The sequence below is a fragment of the Salmo salar genome, chromosome ssa13 (genome assembly GCF_905237065.1).
Source record: "Salmo salar chromosome ssa13, Ssal_v3.1, whole genome shotgun sequence".
NCBI classification, from domain to species: domain Eukaryota; kingdom Metazoa; phylum Chordata; class Actinopteri; order Salmoniformes; family Salmonidae; genus Salmo; species Salmo salar.
In genome coordinates, this window is record NC_059454.1 from 36,029,131 (window position 1) to 36,046,749 (window position 17,619).

The 17,619-nt window shown below is 44.4% G+C and overlaps 1 protein-coding gene across 1 annotated transcript; it reads right to left on the minus strand.

Moving 5' to 3' along the window:
* Positions 1–10,398: 10,398 nt before the first annotated feature.
* On the minus strand, positions 10,399–14,922 carry emilin3a (elastin microfibril interfacer 3a). The gene is made up of 4 exons (XM_014136255.2): positions 14,280–14,922; positions 13,927–14,046; positions 13,038–13,636; positions 10,399–12,758 (listed from the first exon to the last, which is right to left on the minus strand). Exons 1-4 carry the CDS (start codon positions 14,432–14,434, stop codon positions 10,777–10,779), a joined length of 2,856 nt encoding a protein of 951 aa, XP_013991730.2. The 5' UTR covers positions 14,435–14,922; the 3' UTR covers positions 10,399–10,776.
* Positions 14,923–17,619: the final 2,697 nt, after the last annotated feature.

Below are 17,619 nucleotides of genomic sequence, written 5' to 3' on the forward strand. Positions count from 1 at the left end.
TGTGTGAAAAACAACCTCAGTCAAACAATTTTATGAAATAAATAACTCGGTCTGACGCACCAGACTCGGTCTGACGCACCAGACTCGGTCTGACGCACCAGACGGTCTGACGCACCAGACGGTCTGACGCACCAGACGGTCTGACGCACCAGACGGTCTGACGCACCAGACGGTCTGACACACCAGACGGTCTGACGCACCAGACGGTCTGACGCACCAGACGGTCTAACACACCAGACGGTCTGACACACCAGACGGTCTGACACACCAGACGGTCTGACACACCAGACGGTCTGACACACCAGACGGTCTAACACACCAGACGGTCTAACACACCAGACGGTCTAACACACCAGACGGTCTAACACACCAGACGGTCTAACACACCAGACTCGGTCTCATTTAGGACCGCTTTCTGGAGTCTCTTTGCATTTCCAATGTCTCCATTTCTCTGTCTGTGTGTTTATACCAAAGGCCCCTGTGTAGGTTAAACTTGGTCTAACAAACCAGACTCCATGGTACTGAATGAGCTTTAGAGACGAGCATATATCAAGGGTAACTCAATATCAAGATCTACTGTGCAGTTCTCTTCCCTGACCTAATCTCTGCCTTAATTTGATGCAGTTCTTGGAAAATGGTCAATAAAGCCTTGAGTTTATCTTCCATCATAATAGCTTTGGAAACCAGGGATTTGCCAGAGTGCCCATTCACATAAGGGACTTTTATAAGCAGTAGCGGGAAGATGCAATACATTATTTGTGATCTAAACAAAAGTCCAGCTTGACACATGAGGAGAAGGGGTGACATTGTTGCCTTAATCTAATCAGTAGAGACAATGCAGAACATTTCAATCTAAAACAGTCATTTAAATCTACTCCAGATAGTGCTTCAACCTTGTTAGATAGCCTCCATGCACAGTACATATACACATGCATGGACACATACAACACTGCTGTCACACTTTAGAATGCTGCTTTTTCGTCCATTTCCCTGACAACAACATCACATCAGGTGATGTGTCAAATACACTTAAACAGTAACAAACTAACCAATATAACATCTTTGAGAGAACACAAGTGCGGGAGACAGACATACAGACAGAGACATGCAGACAGTGTGAGGGTAAATATGACAAATTACATTCTCTCTACGACGTGTGTAGTTCCCCTATATCAAATGTCATGCCTGTACACTATCCCTACACTAAAATAGCCCAATAAAATAACATCAGCTAAAACTTGTAAGGTCATGTAGCTGTGTCAACAACCGTGATCCCGATGAACCAGCCCTGTAATCCACTAATCCCCAACACTGAACTGAAAGCAAACAGACAGAATCCTCCATGCAGCCATTCCCACAGCCTCCCTAAAAGCCCCACACCATGCAGCACCACACCATGCAGCACCACACCATGTCTGCCTATGGTACCTACCTTCCAGGGAGGAGATGTGTGTCCTCAGATAAACTCATGAAGGCCAGGTGGAGAGCCAGGATTGCATTAACAGACACACTCACTCATTCATTCATACATACACAGACAGACAGTACATTTGCCTGCACACATTTCCTTGGAGATGCAGTGGGTCATTGTAGTGCAGCCAGGAAGAAAAGGCCAGGGTGATTGCTAGTGTAACCAGAGAACGAGAGAGAGAAATCAGCATAACACTGACTGGGAGGCTCTGAGTGTCACTGACGAATCGAAGTACCACCGTTCCCCTACCCCTCTCTCTCCCTCCCTCTATACACCTCTCTCTCACTCTGTTCCTCCCATCTCTCGCTCTTTCTCTCTCATTTTTTACTGACTGGCTCTCTCTCTCTCCCCCTCTTTCTCTCTTTTCTGTCTCTGCCCCTCTTCTTCCCCGCTCTCTCCCTCACCCTCTCTTTTTCTCGCTCTCTCTCTTTGTCCCCTCCCTATCTGTTTACCACTCGGTCTTTCTGTGTGAGGGCATATTTCCTCTGTTTATCTCTCACACACAGCCTTTCTTGTTTTTAAGCACCACAAAATGCCACCATCAGACAAACTATAAAATTCCCCAATCAGTAAATACCTATTTTAAATGCGTGCTTGACATTAACATCTGCAGAATTGAATTAACAATATTGAAAAAAGTGATATACCATTGTTTGTTACTTGACCATACAAAATTGACAAAACACTAATATCTCATGTCAGTGCCTCAAAACTCAAACATAACTGAACCCAGGACAACGAACTAGTCACTGAACATAACATGATGCATAACAGAAGCTACTTCTGCTTGATATCAATCAATAGCATCACCATGCAACAAAACATTATGAAAAGCCTTTCTATTCTAACGTTATTCTTTCACTAATAAGACAGTCACAGGACCAGGAAGGTAGGTGGTCATGGCTGGCCTGTCCCCATCAGCGTCGCCCCTCTCTGCTGCTCGTCTCATGTAATCAAGTCTCGATTTGCTGAGAGACTCGCTAGACTCTTAGAAACACAAAACAAACCTCGAAACCATTTGCTGTGTGCGTATGTGTCTCTTACAATTTATGCCAGAGGACAGACACTTCATAAACTGAGAATATAGATGAGACCAGCTGCAAGCTGAGCCTGACGATACTGGCAGTCCAGAAATCCATGTATCAGATATACAGTGCCTTCAGAAAGTATTCAGATGCCTTGACTTTTTCAAAATATTGATACGTTAGTCTTATTCTAAAATGTATTAAATAAAAAAAATCCTTAGCAATCTACATACAACACCCCATAATGACAAAGCGAAAACAGGTTTTGAGAAATGTATTGCAAATGTATAAAATTAAAAATAAAAACGTATTTACATAAGTATTCAGACCCTTTGCTATGAGACTCAATTGAGCTCAGGTGCATCCTGCTTCCATTGATCACCCTTGAGATGTTTCTACGACTTGATTTGAGTCCACCTGTGGTAATTGAATTGATTGGACATGATTTGGAAAAGGTCCCCAAGAACACAGTGGGCTCCATCATTCCTAAATAGAAGAAGTTTGGAACCACCAAGACTCTACCTAGAGCTGGTCGCCTGGCCAAACTAACAATCGAGGGAGAAGGGCTTGGTCAGGGAGGTGACCAAGAACCCGATTGTCACTGTGACAGAGCTCCAGAGTTCCTCTGTTGAGATGGGAAAATCTTCCAGAAGGACAACCATCTCTGCAGCACTCTAGCAATCAGGCCTTTATGGTAGGGTGGCCAGATGGAAGCCACTCCTCAGTAAAAGGCACATGACAGCCCGCTTGGAGTTTGCCAGAAAGCACCTAAATGACTCTCAGACCATGAGAAACAAGATTATCTTGTCTGATGAAACCAAGATTTAACTCTTTGGCCTGAATGCCAAGCGTCATATCTGGAGGAAACCAGGCGCCATCCCTACGGTGAAACATGGTGGTGGCAGCATCATGTTATTCAGCGGCAGGGACAGAGAGACTAGTCAGGATCGAGGGAAAGATGAACGGAGCAAAGTACAGAGAGATCCTTGATGAAAACTTGCTTCAGAGCACTCAGGACCTCAGACTGGGGTGAACGTTCACTTTCCAACAGGACAACAATCCTAAGCACACAGCCAAGACAACGCAGAAGTGGCTTCAGGACAAGTCTCTGAATGTGCTTGAGTGATCGAACATCTCCAGACCTGAAAATAGCTGTGCAGCGACGCTCCCCATCCATCCTGACAGAGCTTGAGAGGATCTGCAGAGAAGAATGGGAGAAAATGAAATGGTTGTCCTTCTTGAAGATTCTCCCATCCCCAGAGAGGAATTCTGGAGCTCTGTCACAGTGACAATCACATCCCTGACCAAGCCCTTCTCCCCCGATTGCTTAATTTGGCCAGGTGACCAGCTCTAGGTAGAGTCTTGGTGGTTCCAAACTTCTTCCATTTAGGAATGATGGAGCTCACTGTGTTCTTGGGGACCTTCAGAAGGATTACTTTATCCTATCCTAGGTATTCCTTAAAGAGGTGGTATTCCTTAAAGAGGTGTAGTATCCCCTGATCATGTAGTGCTTACTTTAGAATGTTGTAGTATACTGTGTAGAATTCTATACTACACACTATAGTATCCCTCGATCACGTAGTGCTTACTTTATAATTTTTTGATTGATTGGACTGCTAGCTAGCTTTACTTCTAGCTGCTAGCTTTGTCGATACTGTTTGGATTTGAATATGATTTCCTTGGGGAGCTCATGCCGGGAATTCCCTCTGAGGTTCCCGCTCAATCGTGTAGTGCTTACTATAGAATTTTGTAGTATACTGTAGAATACTATACTCCACACTGTAGTATCCCTTGATTGATTTTATTTGATTATTTAAAAACACTATAGAAACACAACCGTAGGTACAATGCATTTAGAAATTTGTCGAGAATAACAACATTTCAAATGTATTTCCATTGTGGTCCTGGTTCAAACATGGTACACATTTACAGCTAACCCACATAAAAAAATACTATAGTATAATAAAGCGATAAAGCCCGAGGGGGTGTGGCATATGGTCAATATACCACAGCTTAGGACTGTTCTTAACACGACGCAAAGCGGAGTGCCCTTAGCCGTGGTATATTGGCCATATACCAAACACACCCGATGTGCCTTATTGCTATTATAAACCGGTTACCAACATAATTAGAGCAGTAAAAATACATGTTTTTTCATACCCGTGGTATACGGTCTGATATACTTTCAGCCAATCAGTCAGCATTCAGGGCTCAAACCACCCAGTTTATAATATGGTCTAAATAATGTGTTACTATATTTATATACTATAGTAGTCACTGTATTGTTTTTGTGGACTTTTCTGTAGAATACACTGTAGTGTTTTTGCAGACATGACTGTAATATACTATAGACGGGTTGGTTGTTTAGCAACAAAACCGACGCATGCGCAAATATGTGGCAAAACTGACTGGGTTGGCTTAGATCAGGTATTCCCAGGGGGTTTGTGTACCCCAGTTTTTTTATTCACATTTTCAAACAGTCCATTTATATTAGCCAACAGGGATATACATTTGGGTGAGGTTTTTTTCCCCTCGCCTGAGTAGTCTCGTTTCACTGCCAAATATAAATTAAACCATCTAGTGTTCAGCAAAATAACAACACAATGTCAAATACAGGTAGCCTAGTCAAATAATTTTGGACACAACAGTAAAAATTGTTAACTTTGTTAAAGCAAGGCCCCTAAGCTCTCGTCTATTTTCTGCATTATGCAATGGTATGGGCAGCAACCATGTAGCGCTTTTACAACATACAGAAGTTATCTGGTTATCAAGGGGCAAAGTATTGACATGTTTTTTTTTTTAAATTGAGAGACGAGCTTAAAGTTCTCTTTACTGACCATTTTCACTTGTCTGACCGCTTGCATGATGACGAGTTTCTCACATGACTGGCCTATCTGGGTGATGGTTTTACGGCCCTGAATGATCTGAATCTTGGATTACAGGGACTCTCCGCAACTATATTCAATGTGAGGGACAAAATTGAGGCTATGATTAAGAAGTTGGAGCTCTTCTCGGTCTGCATTAACAAGGACAACACAGGTCTTTCCATTGTATGATTTTTTGTGTGCAAATAAACTCAAGCTTACGGATAATGTCAAATGTGATTTAGTGAAGCACCTGAATGAGTTGGGTGCGCAATTACACAGGTACTATCCAGAAACAGATGACACAAACAACTGGATTCATTATCCCTTTCATGCCCTGCCTCCAGTCCACTTACCGATATCTAAACAAGAGGGCCTCATTGAAATTGCAACAAGCGGTTCTGTGAAAATAAAATTTTATCAGAAGCCACTGCCAGATTTCTGGATTGGGCTGCGTTCAGAGTATCCTGCCTTGGCAAATCGCGCTGTTAAGACACTGATGCTCTTTGCAACCACGTACCTATGTGAGAGTGGATTCTCGGCCCTCACTAGCATGAAAACTAAATACAGGCACAGACTGTGTGGAAAATTATTTAAAACAGAGACTCTCTCCAATACAACCCAACATTGCAGAGTTATATGCATCCTTTCAAGCACACCCTTCTCATTAACCTGTGGTGAGTTATTCACAATTTTCAATGAACAATTGTCACTTTCCACGAGCTGGGTTGTAACAAAAACTCACTCATTCTTATGTTTAATAAATGCATTGTATAATGTGTGTGGTAGGCTTACAATGATGGCAAAAAACATTTGGAGTGCGCTGACCCTGGTGCTAGAGGGGGTACAGGACTATAAAAAGTGTTGAAGGGGTGCAGGACTATAAAAAGTTTGGGAACTACTGGCTTAATTAAACTATAATTAGTCTCCAATATTTATTGAAAACAAAATGTGCACTTGTAACTCAAATACATAGCTAGCGATTTGTGTTGCTGCCATAAAATGTTCTGGAATGCGCTGTACTGAACAACCAGTTGAAAAACGGGGCGGGGTTGTGGGAACGCTGTCGGCATGGCCACTGCACTTTAAATACATCAATCATTGCTTTAAGCCACACCCACCAAACGGGAGCAAACGTACCTCAAAGGCTGTTCAAGAACTTACAAGAATGTTTTGGGGATAACATGTCGTTCAGTACAAACCGTTCCGCAATGTAGTAAACATTCAAGCGAACTGAACGCACCTATAAAGCTAGCTGAAACGAGCCACCTACGATTCCACACATGGCAGCTTCTTGTCACGGACTTACTGTAATATTCTCTGTAGAGTTTTTGCAGGCATGACTATATTTAATAACACCTGCCGACTTGGGTTAGTTAAAATGGCACATCTACCTGAGAAATACAATGGGCCAGACAAAACCTTAAAATTATACAATTTCATTACCCATGTAACATCTAAACATTACAGGCCCATTAAATAGGAAACCATACAGTGGCAGATATAAAGAACAAGTTTAAAGCTTCAAGGATTTGGTTTGCTTGTTTGACACAGAAACACACAAGAGTACACCAAAATGATTTCTTACATCTGTTGCTTCCTCTAGATATCTTTCTGAAATACTGTGCTTTCATAGAGATTCAGCTGACCAAGTTCACAAGATGACATTAAAACAGTGACAAACAATACTGTACTTTGATGGTAGAAAAGAAAGTTATCTGCATTTACATAAAGATAAAAAAACACAAAATGGCCACTACATATTGGAGGGCTTCCAATAAACTGCCTGGACCTCAAACCAGCAAAGCCTCTCCAAACAAACCTGCAGAAAGCAAAGAGGACATTATTGCAGTGGCTTTACATAATGGATATCTTGAATATTGTCACATGAATAAACTCACTGATGGTCGAACTCAACACATACCATTCAGAACAATCGCCCACACCCCAAGCATTTCTTCAAGACAACAAGGCCACAAAATGGTTGCTCACTGAAATAAACCAACAGTAACAACGCCATACAGCAAATATACAAAGGACCTTCCAGGTACAACGCTCTCCTGAACTACTACTTCTGTGGAGTTTAATGGGAGTTGGCATCCAAAATGTTGCATTACCACCCCAAACTGAACTATAGCATAAATCTATTAAACTTCATGATACAAAAATGGTAAACAGGGAAAAATTATTTTAAATTACCCTACACTCATTAAAAACCCACCACCTTATTCCACTACTTTGACCACATCTGATACTACCCCAAGCTAATTACCTGAGAGGACAGGACACTACCACGCAACACACCCTGTAACTCTTCTGAAGCCAAATCTCATATACCCAAGTACTTCTCTGCAGCTGCCACCACATTTATGTTCTGCCTTACGTTTAATCTCTGCAGTACCGTTCATAACCATTGCTATAAACGCTAAGAAGCCAACCATACTGAAACATCAGTCATTGGCCTTGCTCTCTGTTCTGGCACAGATCTACTATTCACAGGGATCCTCTCAGAATTCCTCACCCTTCATCCACTATCTTCTTCACTGCCTCAGCATACAACATCTTCTGCACTACTCTCCTTGGCCACTCTCACTCCCCTATAATTTCTCACCTGAACATGGCCAAGGGGTGCTTTTATACATATCCTGCATGTCCTCCCCTAATAAGGGTGCCCAGGGGAAATGCTGACCAAAACTTCGGTTCCTAGCCTGCCACACAATATTGTTCAGTTACAAGATTGTAGCTGATTGATGTTTAGGTGAGGGTTATGGTGATGCCCATCTACTGTGGGACTCCAGTTAAAAAGCAGGCAGAGGCAGAGACAGAGACACAGTTCAGTTTAAGAGTCTTTATAGACTCACGTAATGGAGATGATACATGGCAGGGAATGATTGACAATTGTTGACATGAGACTCTTGTCTTGAATTGAGACTTGGTTGGCTTTGTATGGAGTATGGTTCATCTAAAAGGAGACACAGAAAGGGGGTGCAGTGGCCTGTGGCATGGTAGACCAAAACTATAGCAGGCTAATTTAATGGTTACATAGCATAGCATGGCAAGCAAACAATATAAAGCTAACAGAAGTAGCATGCATAGCCATAAAGGAGGCAATGCACAAAAAGTGCAACAATTATTAATGTGGCCATTAACACTACAAGTACCGAAGAGAACAGATCAATAGACTCAAAATGGCTATTTGACTGATCCGCTAGAATTTTGCAGCCATCCGATTTTATAAGATAAAAGGTTTGTACTCACATTTTAATGACACATACTGGTTGTTGTTTATGAGAGTTGTTTGTCGTGCTCAACTACTCAGTTCTGTCTGGGTGAAGAGCCCAGATTGAACCTGCCCATATAAATACCTTGTAGCATCCATGCCCCAACTAATTGAGACTGTTCTGAGGACGAAAGGACGGTGTTCCTAATGTTTTGTACACTCTGTGTATACTATGGTCATGTCCACAAAAACCTTACAGTGAATACTATAGTATACTATAGTCATGTCAGCAAAAACACTACAGTGATTACCATAGTAAAGTCTGCAAAAACACTAGTGACAATAGACGATATAATAATGCAGTATGTTTTTCCATGTGGGGAGCCCTGATGCTATCAAAATTAGGCTTCTGCTAGTTTTTGTTCTTGTCTTTTTTATTTGAATCAGTTACTGAATTATATGATCCGGGAAGCCTAGTGAGTGCGCTGCACTCTCCGACCACTTGTGACAATAATGGTAAATTAAGTGTCGGTTAAATGAAAAACAGCAGGACTGCAACCTGCGCAGCCATGTTCTGTTGGAGTCAAGCGGAGACGTGAGAGCTGTGCATTTCAAGATGGCGCCTTGCTCAGACAACATTTATCTCCAATGTAATGGATTTTCTGTCATGCGGCTCCCTTTCTGACCATCCCGTTCCCGAGACATAAGAACATTTGATGGAAAGGGATATTCCTATCGCTAAGCCTGAGCGCCTTTTTAATGAGAAGATCTGAGGTTGTCTTGTTTGCCCTGAGGAGAAATACAACTGTGAGTTGATTAGGAGAGATATGATTATAGGATGGATTTGTTTTGGTGTGCTGCTGATTTAAAGGGAGGAAGTGGATGGTAAGGAGGCGGTGCTTAAGCGAGTGTTCTGAAGGTGATAATGTGTGACAGGGCCCACTGGATACAACCAACCGCAGTGCTGTGTGTGTGTGTGTGTGTGTGTGTGTGTGTGTGTGTGTGTGTGTGTGTGTGTGTGTGTGTGTGTGTGTGCAGATGAATATCCTTCAGCACCCAATTTTGCCTCCTACATTTCGTGTCTTTTTTTCTCTCTCTTCTCCCTCCCTCCCAGGCATTGCGTTACTATGCACCATCATTCTCCACCTCTGTGGCCAAAACACTTTCACATAACCGTAGTTCATCTCACACAAATCAGTCATTTTAATGGTGGGATGTCAGATGGGAAACAGGGACTGACAGGGGAGGGTTATAGGTCACCTATGGGCCGTCTTAAGGACCCATCAGAGATGGGTACTTTGGGAACAGAGACAGCCAACTGTCAAGGTGTCGAGTGTCTGTCTAGTCCTCACCCTGATGATGCTTTTAGTTTCCTTTGATATGTATGATTTACATTCAGGAGCGTCATGCACCACATTTTGACGAGGGGTACTGAATGGCCAAATTCAATATCTTGATTGAATAATCAATTCAGTCTAAGCAAAACTACATATTTTATTTCATGTTTTACAAATGGATGAAATTGAAGGTGCAAGTGACCCTTCAGTATCAATGGACTTGGCCAATATGTGTAATAAGACAGACAGACTGATTTGTCAAAGCTCAGTGTTTTCTTGAATCTGCATGCAGATGTTTCTCAGTGGGTAGTGGCAGAGTAATCTGTTTCTCTGTTGCCCTCTGGTGGCTTTAGATGTGGCCTAATGTCATACTTTTGCCATTGTGTTCACTCACTGATGGATTGAAAGTGCATCTTCTTATTTACTGTTGTCAAATTGATACTTTTATTCTTACAAGTATATACATTTCAGACCATAGAGCAACAGTGACATAACGCCTCTTTATTATACAAACAATACTTTAACAGCAAGAGGAATGGAGGTCACAAAGAACTGTAATGTTTTATAAAAATGTAGAATACAAAATACGATAATAATACAAAATAAAAATGTAGTATCTTGGATACCTGTAAACTCAAAGGCCTACTAAAGAACAGAAATTTTTTAAATCAAGTGTAAACATTTTGCTAAACAAAACTCAACACAATTAGAAATTCTCTATGGATCGCCAGTGGGTTGAAACATTACCCTTTTGTTTCTACCACCACCAGCCCTTGTCTCTGGGGCTCAAGATAATGGTCCATTATCATTCCGTACAGAACACTGGCCTCCCTCTTACAGTAAATGGTTTCATGACAGGTTACTGGTCTCCTCTTAACTGTTCTGGCTCTACGAGGAATAGGTTCTGCTGGGTAGGCTCTGCCTTCGACGTGCAGTTCCTGAGTTCCTGTCTTATCTCAGACAGTTGGTGAGCGTGATTAGTGAGGGTGCCGTTGACCTGGGAGAGGTACACATCTGACTGCCTCTCCAGCTCTGCCCTGATCCTCTCCAGATCCTCGGCCAGGTGACTGAAGCCTTTACACTGGCCCTCCATGCTGGCCAAGCGCCCCCCCACCTCCACCACCTCCTTCTGGACTCCCAGCGCAGTGGAGCGGCAGCCCTGCACCTCCCCGGCCAGCCGCCTCCTCAGCTCCTGGAGCTCTCCTTTTAGCCGGGTCAGCCTCCTCTCTCCCGCCCCCAGCATGGAGGCCTGGCGCCCCACCAGCTGCACCACGCCCTTCACCTGCTGGGCCAGGCGCTCCTCTCGTTCCTGCCATGTGGTGTTGACGTGCCCCACATCCCGGACCACTGACACTACAGAGTCCTTCAGGCCCTTCAAGATGCGGTTCACGGAGCGGACGTTGAATTTAAGCAGCATAATTTCACCCTGGACTGAGCTCCCCTCACCCTCCTGGTGGTCTTCCCTCTGGGACAGTCTGGTCAGGAGGCTCTGCAGGGTGAGATTAACGCTGTTCAGACGGTCAGCCTGCACGTCCAGGAGACCCTTCAACTCTCCTCCTCCTTTCTTCTCCTCCTCCACCACATGAGCGTTCAATGTGGCTGTGTCTCCCTGGTGGATGGGCTGAGAGGAGGACATGCAGAGGAGTTCCAAGCCACGCAGCTGTTTCTGCACTCTGTCTACATCCAGCTCCAGCCTTCTCCTGAGGGACTCCAGCTTTGTCTCCAGCGTGGGCACGATGTGGCCCTCAAGCAGGGCAGGGGCTGTAGCGTTCCCCAGCTCCTCCACAGCCATCAGAAGACGACCCTCCAGAGCTTTCAGCTTCCCCTCCAGATGGGCCTCCAGGCCACCTGGCCCCATCTCTCCCTCTAAGCTGCTGCCCTGGACCCCGCCACTACCACTGCTCCCACTTCTGCCACCCCTGACCTTTCCACTCCCTGTCAGGTTGAGCTTAGCCTCCACATACCCCAGACGGCCCTCCAGCATGCCCTCTACATGGGCCTTGTGCCCACCCAGCTCCAGCCTCAAGTGCTCCTGGGACTGGTTGAGGCCTGCCACTGACTGTTCCAGCATATGCACCCTCTCAGCCAGGCCAATGACTGTACCACAGCATCCCTCTGTCAGGTCATGTCCCTGAATCTGAGCCTGCACATGTCCCAGCTCCTTCCTCAGTCCCGTTGCACTGCCCTCCAGGGCCTGCTCCATCTGTTCCTGCCTCTCCTGCTGCTCTCTGTGGCACTGCCGCCTCACCTCTCCGGCATTCTCTTCACAGCGGCTCTCAGCACTCTCCACGCGCTTCTCAAACCCATCAATGATCTCCGTCCGGGCCCCACCCATCTTGACGTCCACTAGATCCTCCATGGCCTTCTGGGTGTCTCTCAATGGGGTCCCTGTTAAGCTAGCCATCCCTCCTGACATCTTCTTCAGTGTGCCGTCGTGCTTGATAACCGTGCCTCTCAGCTCTTCCAGCTCAGCGGCCTTTGCCTGCAGCTCAGCCCGGAGCTCCTCCACCCTTCCCGTCAGCTCGCCCAGCCCTGAGAACACCTGGCCCCCATCCAGGCCCCCATCCAGGCCCTCTGCATCAGGGTTCCCTCCTGGGATGTCTGCAAAGCCTACAATGGAGTGGGGGGAGGAGGACAGAGCGGGGACAGGGCCTGGTGATGCAGACAGAAGGGCAGAGAGCATCCTGCTGGCGTCCTCACGTAGTGAGGCACGCAGGCTGTCCTCCAGACCGTTCACTGTCCCACTAAGAGTCTCCAGACCCTGGGATAGATGCCGCATGTCCTCCTCCATCTGATCCAGACGCTCTGCAGACTCACTGCCCACTGTGTCTAGAGCCTGGCCTACAGTGGAAAGAAGAGTGTTACATACACAATCATACATCAGAGAGATCGAGAGAGTAAATGTAATGTAACATAAGTGTTCATTTTAAGGAGTATTTGTCTGCATAAAGTCTTTGAAGAATGTTGGCAAAATCAATGGAGTTTCTGGGCATTTATGCACTCTACATACATATAGATATCCTCTTCCAGTAGAGGAAGCAAGGTAAGAATCTTATGTACATGTAATATTCATGATGTGCAGCAGTACTGAAAATGCATTGGAATAGCACTCTGTCTCACCATCGATTTCTTGGCTGCCAGCAAGGGGAGCTGTTTCTTCAGCAACGGGCTCCAGCTCTGAGTGATCTGTGTGGTCTGGGTGATCAGGTTGGTCTGGTCCAGGTTGGTGGTCTGGTTCAGGTTGATGTTGGTCTGGCTTGTGGTGGTCTGGATCTGAGTGATGGTCTGGTCCAGGCTGGTGGTGGTCTGGCTGTCGGTGGTGCTGTGGCACAGAAGGGTAACGCTCAAAGAAGGAGGGGTGGGTCATAGGAGGCCCGAAGTGATGTATAAGGTAGGACTTGGCATTGCTGGCAGGAGGACCTTTTGCTTTCATGGGGTAAGACTTCATAGGAGGAGGTCCCTTCATGGGAGGGTCCTTAGCAAGCATTGGGTAAGATTTCATGGGAGCAGGGCCCTTGGTCTGACTCCAGGGATTTCCTTTAATGGGTGGGCCCTTGAATGGTGAGCCCTTGAATGGAGGCATCGCCTTAATTGGGTGGTTGTAGGCTGGGGGTCCCTCCATGCAGCCATAGCCAGAGTAGCCTGGACAGCAACGCCATTCCAGCTCAGTGAGAGTCTTATGAGCAACTTTATAGACTGGCTTGTACATCAGACGGTACCTGTGGGTTGATGGAAAAATAAATATATAAAAACATGACTCAAGAAACTGCGTAAGGTGACGTCTGTGAACAGCAGAAGGAAAAATGACAGTAGTGTTTTCATAACCTTTTCATATGGTAATATCAGCAGAAACAATAATAGTGGTTGTTTTTACAGCAGTTATACACATAGTAGCCATGGTATTGGTAGGCGGTAGTAGAAGCAGCAACAACAGTAGCAATGTCAAAGGCAGTAGGTTTGTTTGTAGAACTATTAGTGCTAGTTGTCTCATGTAGTATGGATCACTCACATGAGGGTTGAACACTTCTGACCCCAGGCACACTTGTTGTACTCAGCCTTGACATAGGGTGTTACACCATTCTGCATAGTGAATGACATAGTCTTCTCAACCACATAGGCACAGTGGTTTCTGTCAGAGGGAGGATGATGGAGAAAAAAAAGACATCAGATAACAGTCTTAAAAATGTAATTTATACCTAAAAACAAACTTACAACATTTCTAACTGGCTTGAGAAAACTAGGTCGAAAGAAAATTGACCAGGACGACCAATAATCAACTACAGTATGCACTGAATACTGAGCCAATCTATAGTCAGCCCCCTCTGCCCAGTATAGCCCAGTGTAGTCTGAGTGAGTACTCACTTGTGCCTGCTGGTGGGCTTCCCATGGACAAGGTGGTGAGGATTGGGTCCAGCTTTGTAGAGGTTGGACTGGTGGGGTCTGTAGGATTTGGCATCAGCCAGTGACAGAGTGACTGACAGGAGGAGAATGGGATGTAATGCCACCACAATGTGCATCGTTACTCCCACTCAAGGAAAGGTAGACGAAAAATTAAATAAACTGCTGACAGAAAGAATGGCAGTGTAGTTTCTAAAGAAAAAGTAAGTCTGCCTTACAGGCAAGTTTTAAGTTCAGCTTGAGGGAAATCATAAAACTTGAATCCTCAGAGGTGTCAGACGTTAAAAGGATGTATAATTCAGATGTATAGCATCTCACTAAAAACACCTCACAGAACTAGAAAACGGTCAGTTCTAAGCAAAGACTTCATGCTGAGTAACCAAAATCCATAGATGAGAAGCTGACATGGAAAAAAGTTGTCAGAGAAAGAGTTCTTCAGCACTTAGGAAAAGCCAAGTCAAGTGCAAGTCTGTCGGTTGGTGTGGCCCTGGTGCAGTCTGTAGCTACGGGTGTGGTGGACTCTCTGTCGGGGTGACAACAGTCCACTGTGAGCTGACAGGGCGGCTGCCGGGCCCTAATAGGGGGAACCCCCTGCATTTATTTGCATATCCCCCTCCCACACTGCCTTCCTGAAAGTAACACAAGTGTGAGACTAGAGGGAGAGGGCCCAGTCCTCTATTCCTTCATATGTGTCAATGCTCATTAATACTATATAGTAGTACTACCATGAATAGGCCTAGCTAGGACCTCTACCATCACCAACATTACTCTGGCTGCGGCTTCTTACTCAACATCCTCATGCAGGGATGGACAAATGGCTTTCGAAGGAATGCAGGATAGAAACAGTATCCCTTATCCAACATACACAAATTCAGTATTTACTGTCTCCCTATCGAAATGATGACAGGGCAATATCTATTTCTGGAAGCCTTTACATGTGGGTTATTCTCTAGCTTATCTGATCTTAGACATCATGAACCATGGGTCATGTCTAAAAGTTAGGTTTCCCCATGCAGTAAAAGGTCATCTGAGGTGACAGTCAGGGTCACAGAATGAAATCAAACACGTTATTTAATGTCTCGCTATGGTCAGGGTTATGTGGGTTATGCCTCTAGATTTGAGCCCACTGCTAAGGGGACATCAGGATAAACTTACATAAGCAATAAGCAATTTCTCTGTTGAGATAAAAACAGCACATTTGCAAAACAAACGGCTCATGATGGAAATGAAGCTTGGCTGTTGACACTTCCCCTGCTCTGTCCACTTCATACGATTCATACAGTAGATATATTTTATCCACCACTGAACAAACCTGAGAAATAGCTACTGCTACATTATATCTGTTACACAGCTGGACCCTCACCCCACTCTCACACACACCCCACCCAGACCTAACAGCTAACCACCTGGACCAACCAGGAACAAATACAAACAAATAGCCTGTGTTGAAACACACCCACCTTTCCCAGTGCCTCCTCCCCCAGTAAACCAACATGCTGAATCACAACATGTCTTTGTTCAGCAGGGCAGCGCTCAGTGAGGTTGGCTGGTTAGTAATTATATCATAGGGGAAATCTAGGCCTACAAGCCATCAGTTAAAGTACATTTACATTTTCAATAACCCAAGTCCTTAAATCTATTTGTAAAGTGTTGCTAGCTTGCTCGTAGAGAAAGTGTGACTCATCAGGTAGGCTACATACATGTGAGGCGTGTGCCTGTCTTAGAGACATGTTATGGGTTAAAAATAGAAAATGGTGTAATTTTGCAGTCATTGGTCTTACCCAGGACTCAAGTCCCTCAGTAGTGGCCACAAACCATATACCACAGAATGTTTAACTAAGCAGCTGGTGCAGATCACTAAACACAAAAGTATGTATACTGAATAAAAATATTAATGCAACATGTAACGTGTTGGTCCCATATACACAAAAAGCTTATTTCTCTCAAATTTTTGGCACAAATTTGTTTACTAGTGAACATTTCTCCTTTGCCAAGATAATCCATCCACTTGACAGGTGTGGCATATCAAGAAGCTAATTAAACAGCATGATCATTGCACAGGTGTACCTTGTGCTGATGACAATAAAAGGCCACTCTAAACTGTCCAGTTTCGTCATACAACAAAAGGCCACAGATGTATCAAGTTTGTCTCAAGTTTTGAGGGAGCATGTAATTGGCATTCTGACTGCAGGAATGTCTACCAGAACTGTTGCCAGAGAATGTAATGTTAATTTCTCTACCATATTTGGTAGTACATCCAACTGGCCTTAGAGCCACAGACCACAGGTAACCAATTGGCTGATTTCCTTATATGAACTGTAACTCAGTAAAATCGTTGAAATTCTTACGTTTTTATATTTTTGTTCAGTATAACATGTACTAAATGTTACTTTGTGGTAATTTAGGTTAAAAGTATCCCATTTGTTTGTGTATTTATAATGACGGTATATGGAAGAACCATGTTAACATACTGCAGTGGTCAGTTTTTCCCCAGAAATGATTTATCAGCTGGACCTTGTTAGCCTGCACTCTGTCAGGAACAGGAGTAACATTGTATCCATTATTTCAGAGCAGGCTTTTGATTAGCCCTCATTTTTAAAGGGTAATTTCCTGTATCCTGTTTGTGCCTGGTCCCACCTTCTTTACCTGGGAACTCCGTCATGCGCTGATACAAAACAGAATTGTGTGTGCGAGCGCAAATGTGGTGTATACGTGTTTCCAATCCCTTAGTTCTTAGCTACGCCACCATTTGATCTGTCAACAACAAGTCCTCATTGTGCCATAGGCAGGACTTGACATACACTCAAACACAGGAGCTAGGCTTGGTCCTGGACTGGTAATGCAACACAAGCACACCATTATTCTAGTAGTTATAGCAGGCCACTTCACCAGGAAGTGCACTGAATGACATCACAATGTAGCAGCTGTTCCAGGCTTTACTCCTCTACTCACGTGCCCATCGTAACACTGATTTCAGATGTAGAATGTTCACATACCTATTATCACAACTGTTTTCTGAATAGGGTGAGGTGTAATTTACCTGCCACATGCTTTTCCTCACACAGAAAAGTGTTTAAGCCATGCAGTGACTAGAAAGAATGGCACATGTGAGATGGTGCGCGTGTCCACATTTCTTTAATGTCTGTGTGTCTGTCGGTCTCTGTCTGTTTACTATTGACACCAGACGTCAACATTCAGAGCCTGCCTGTGAATTATTTTAAGTCAGGTTTATGTTGTCTGTTTGTTTCCCCAAAGTCGGTGTGTCTAAAGAGGAGTGTGACATTGACAGTGTTTAACTAGGAAT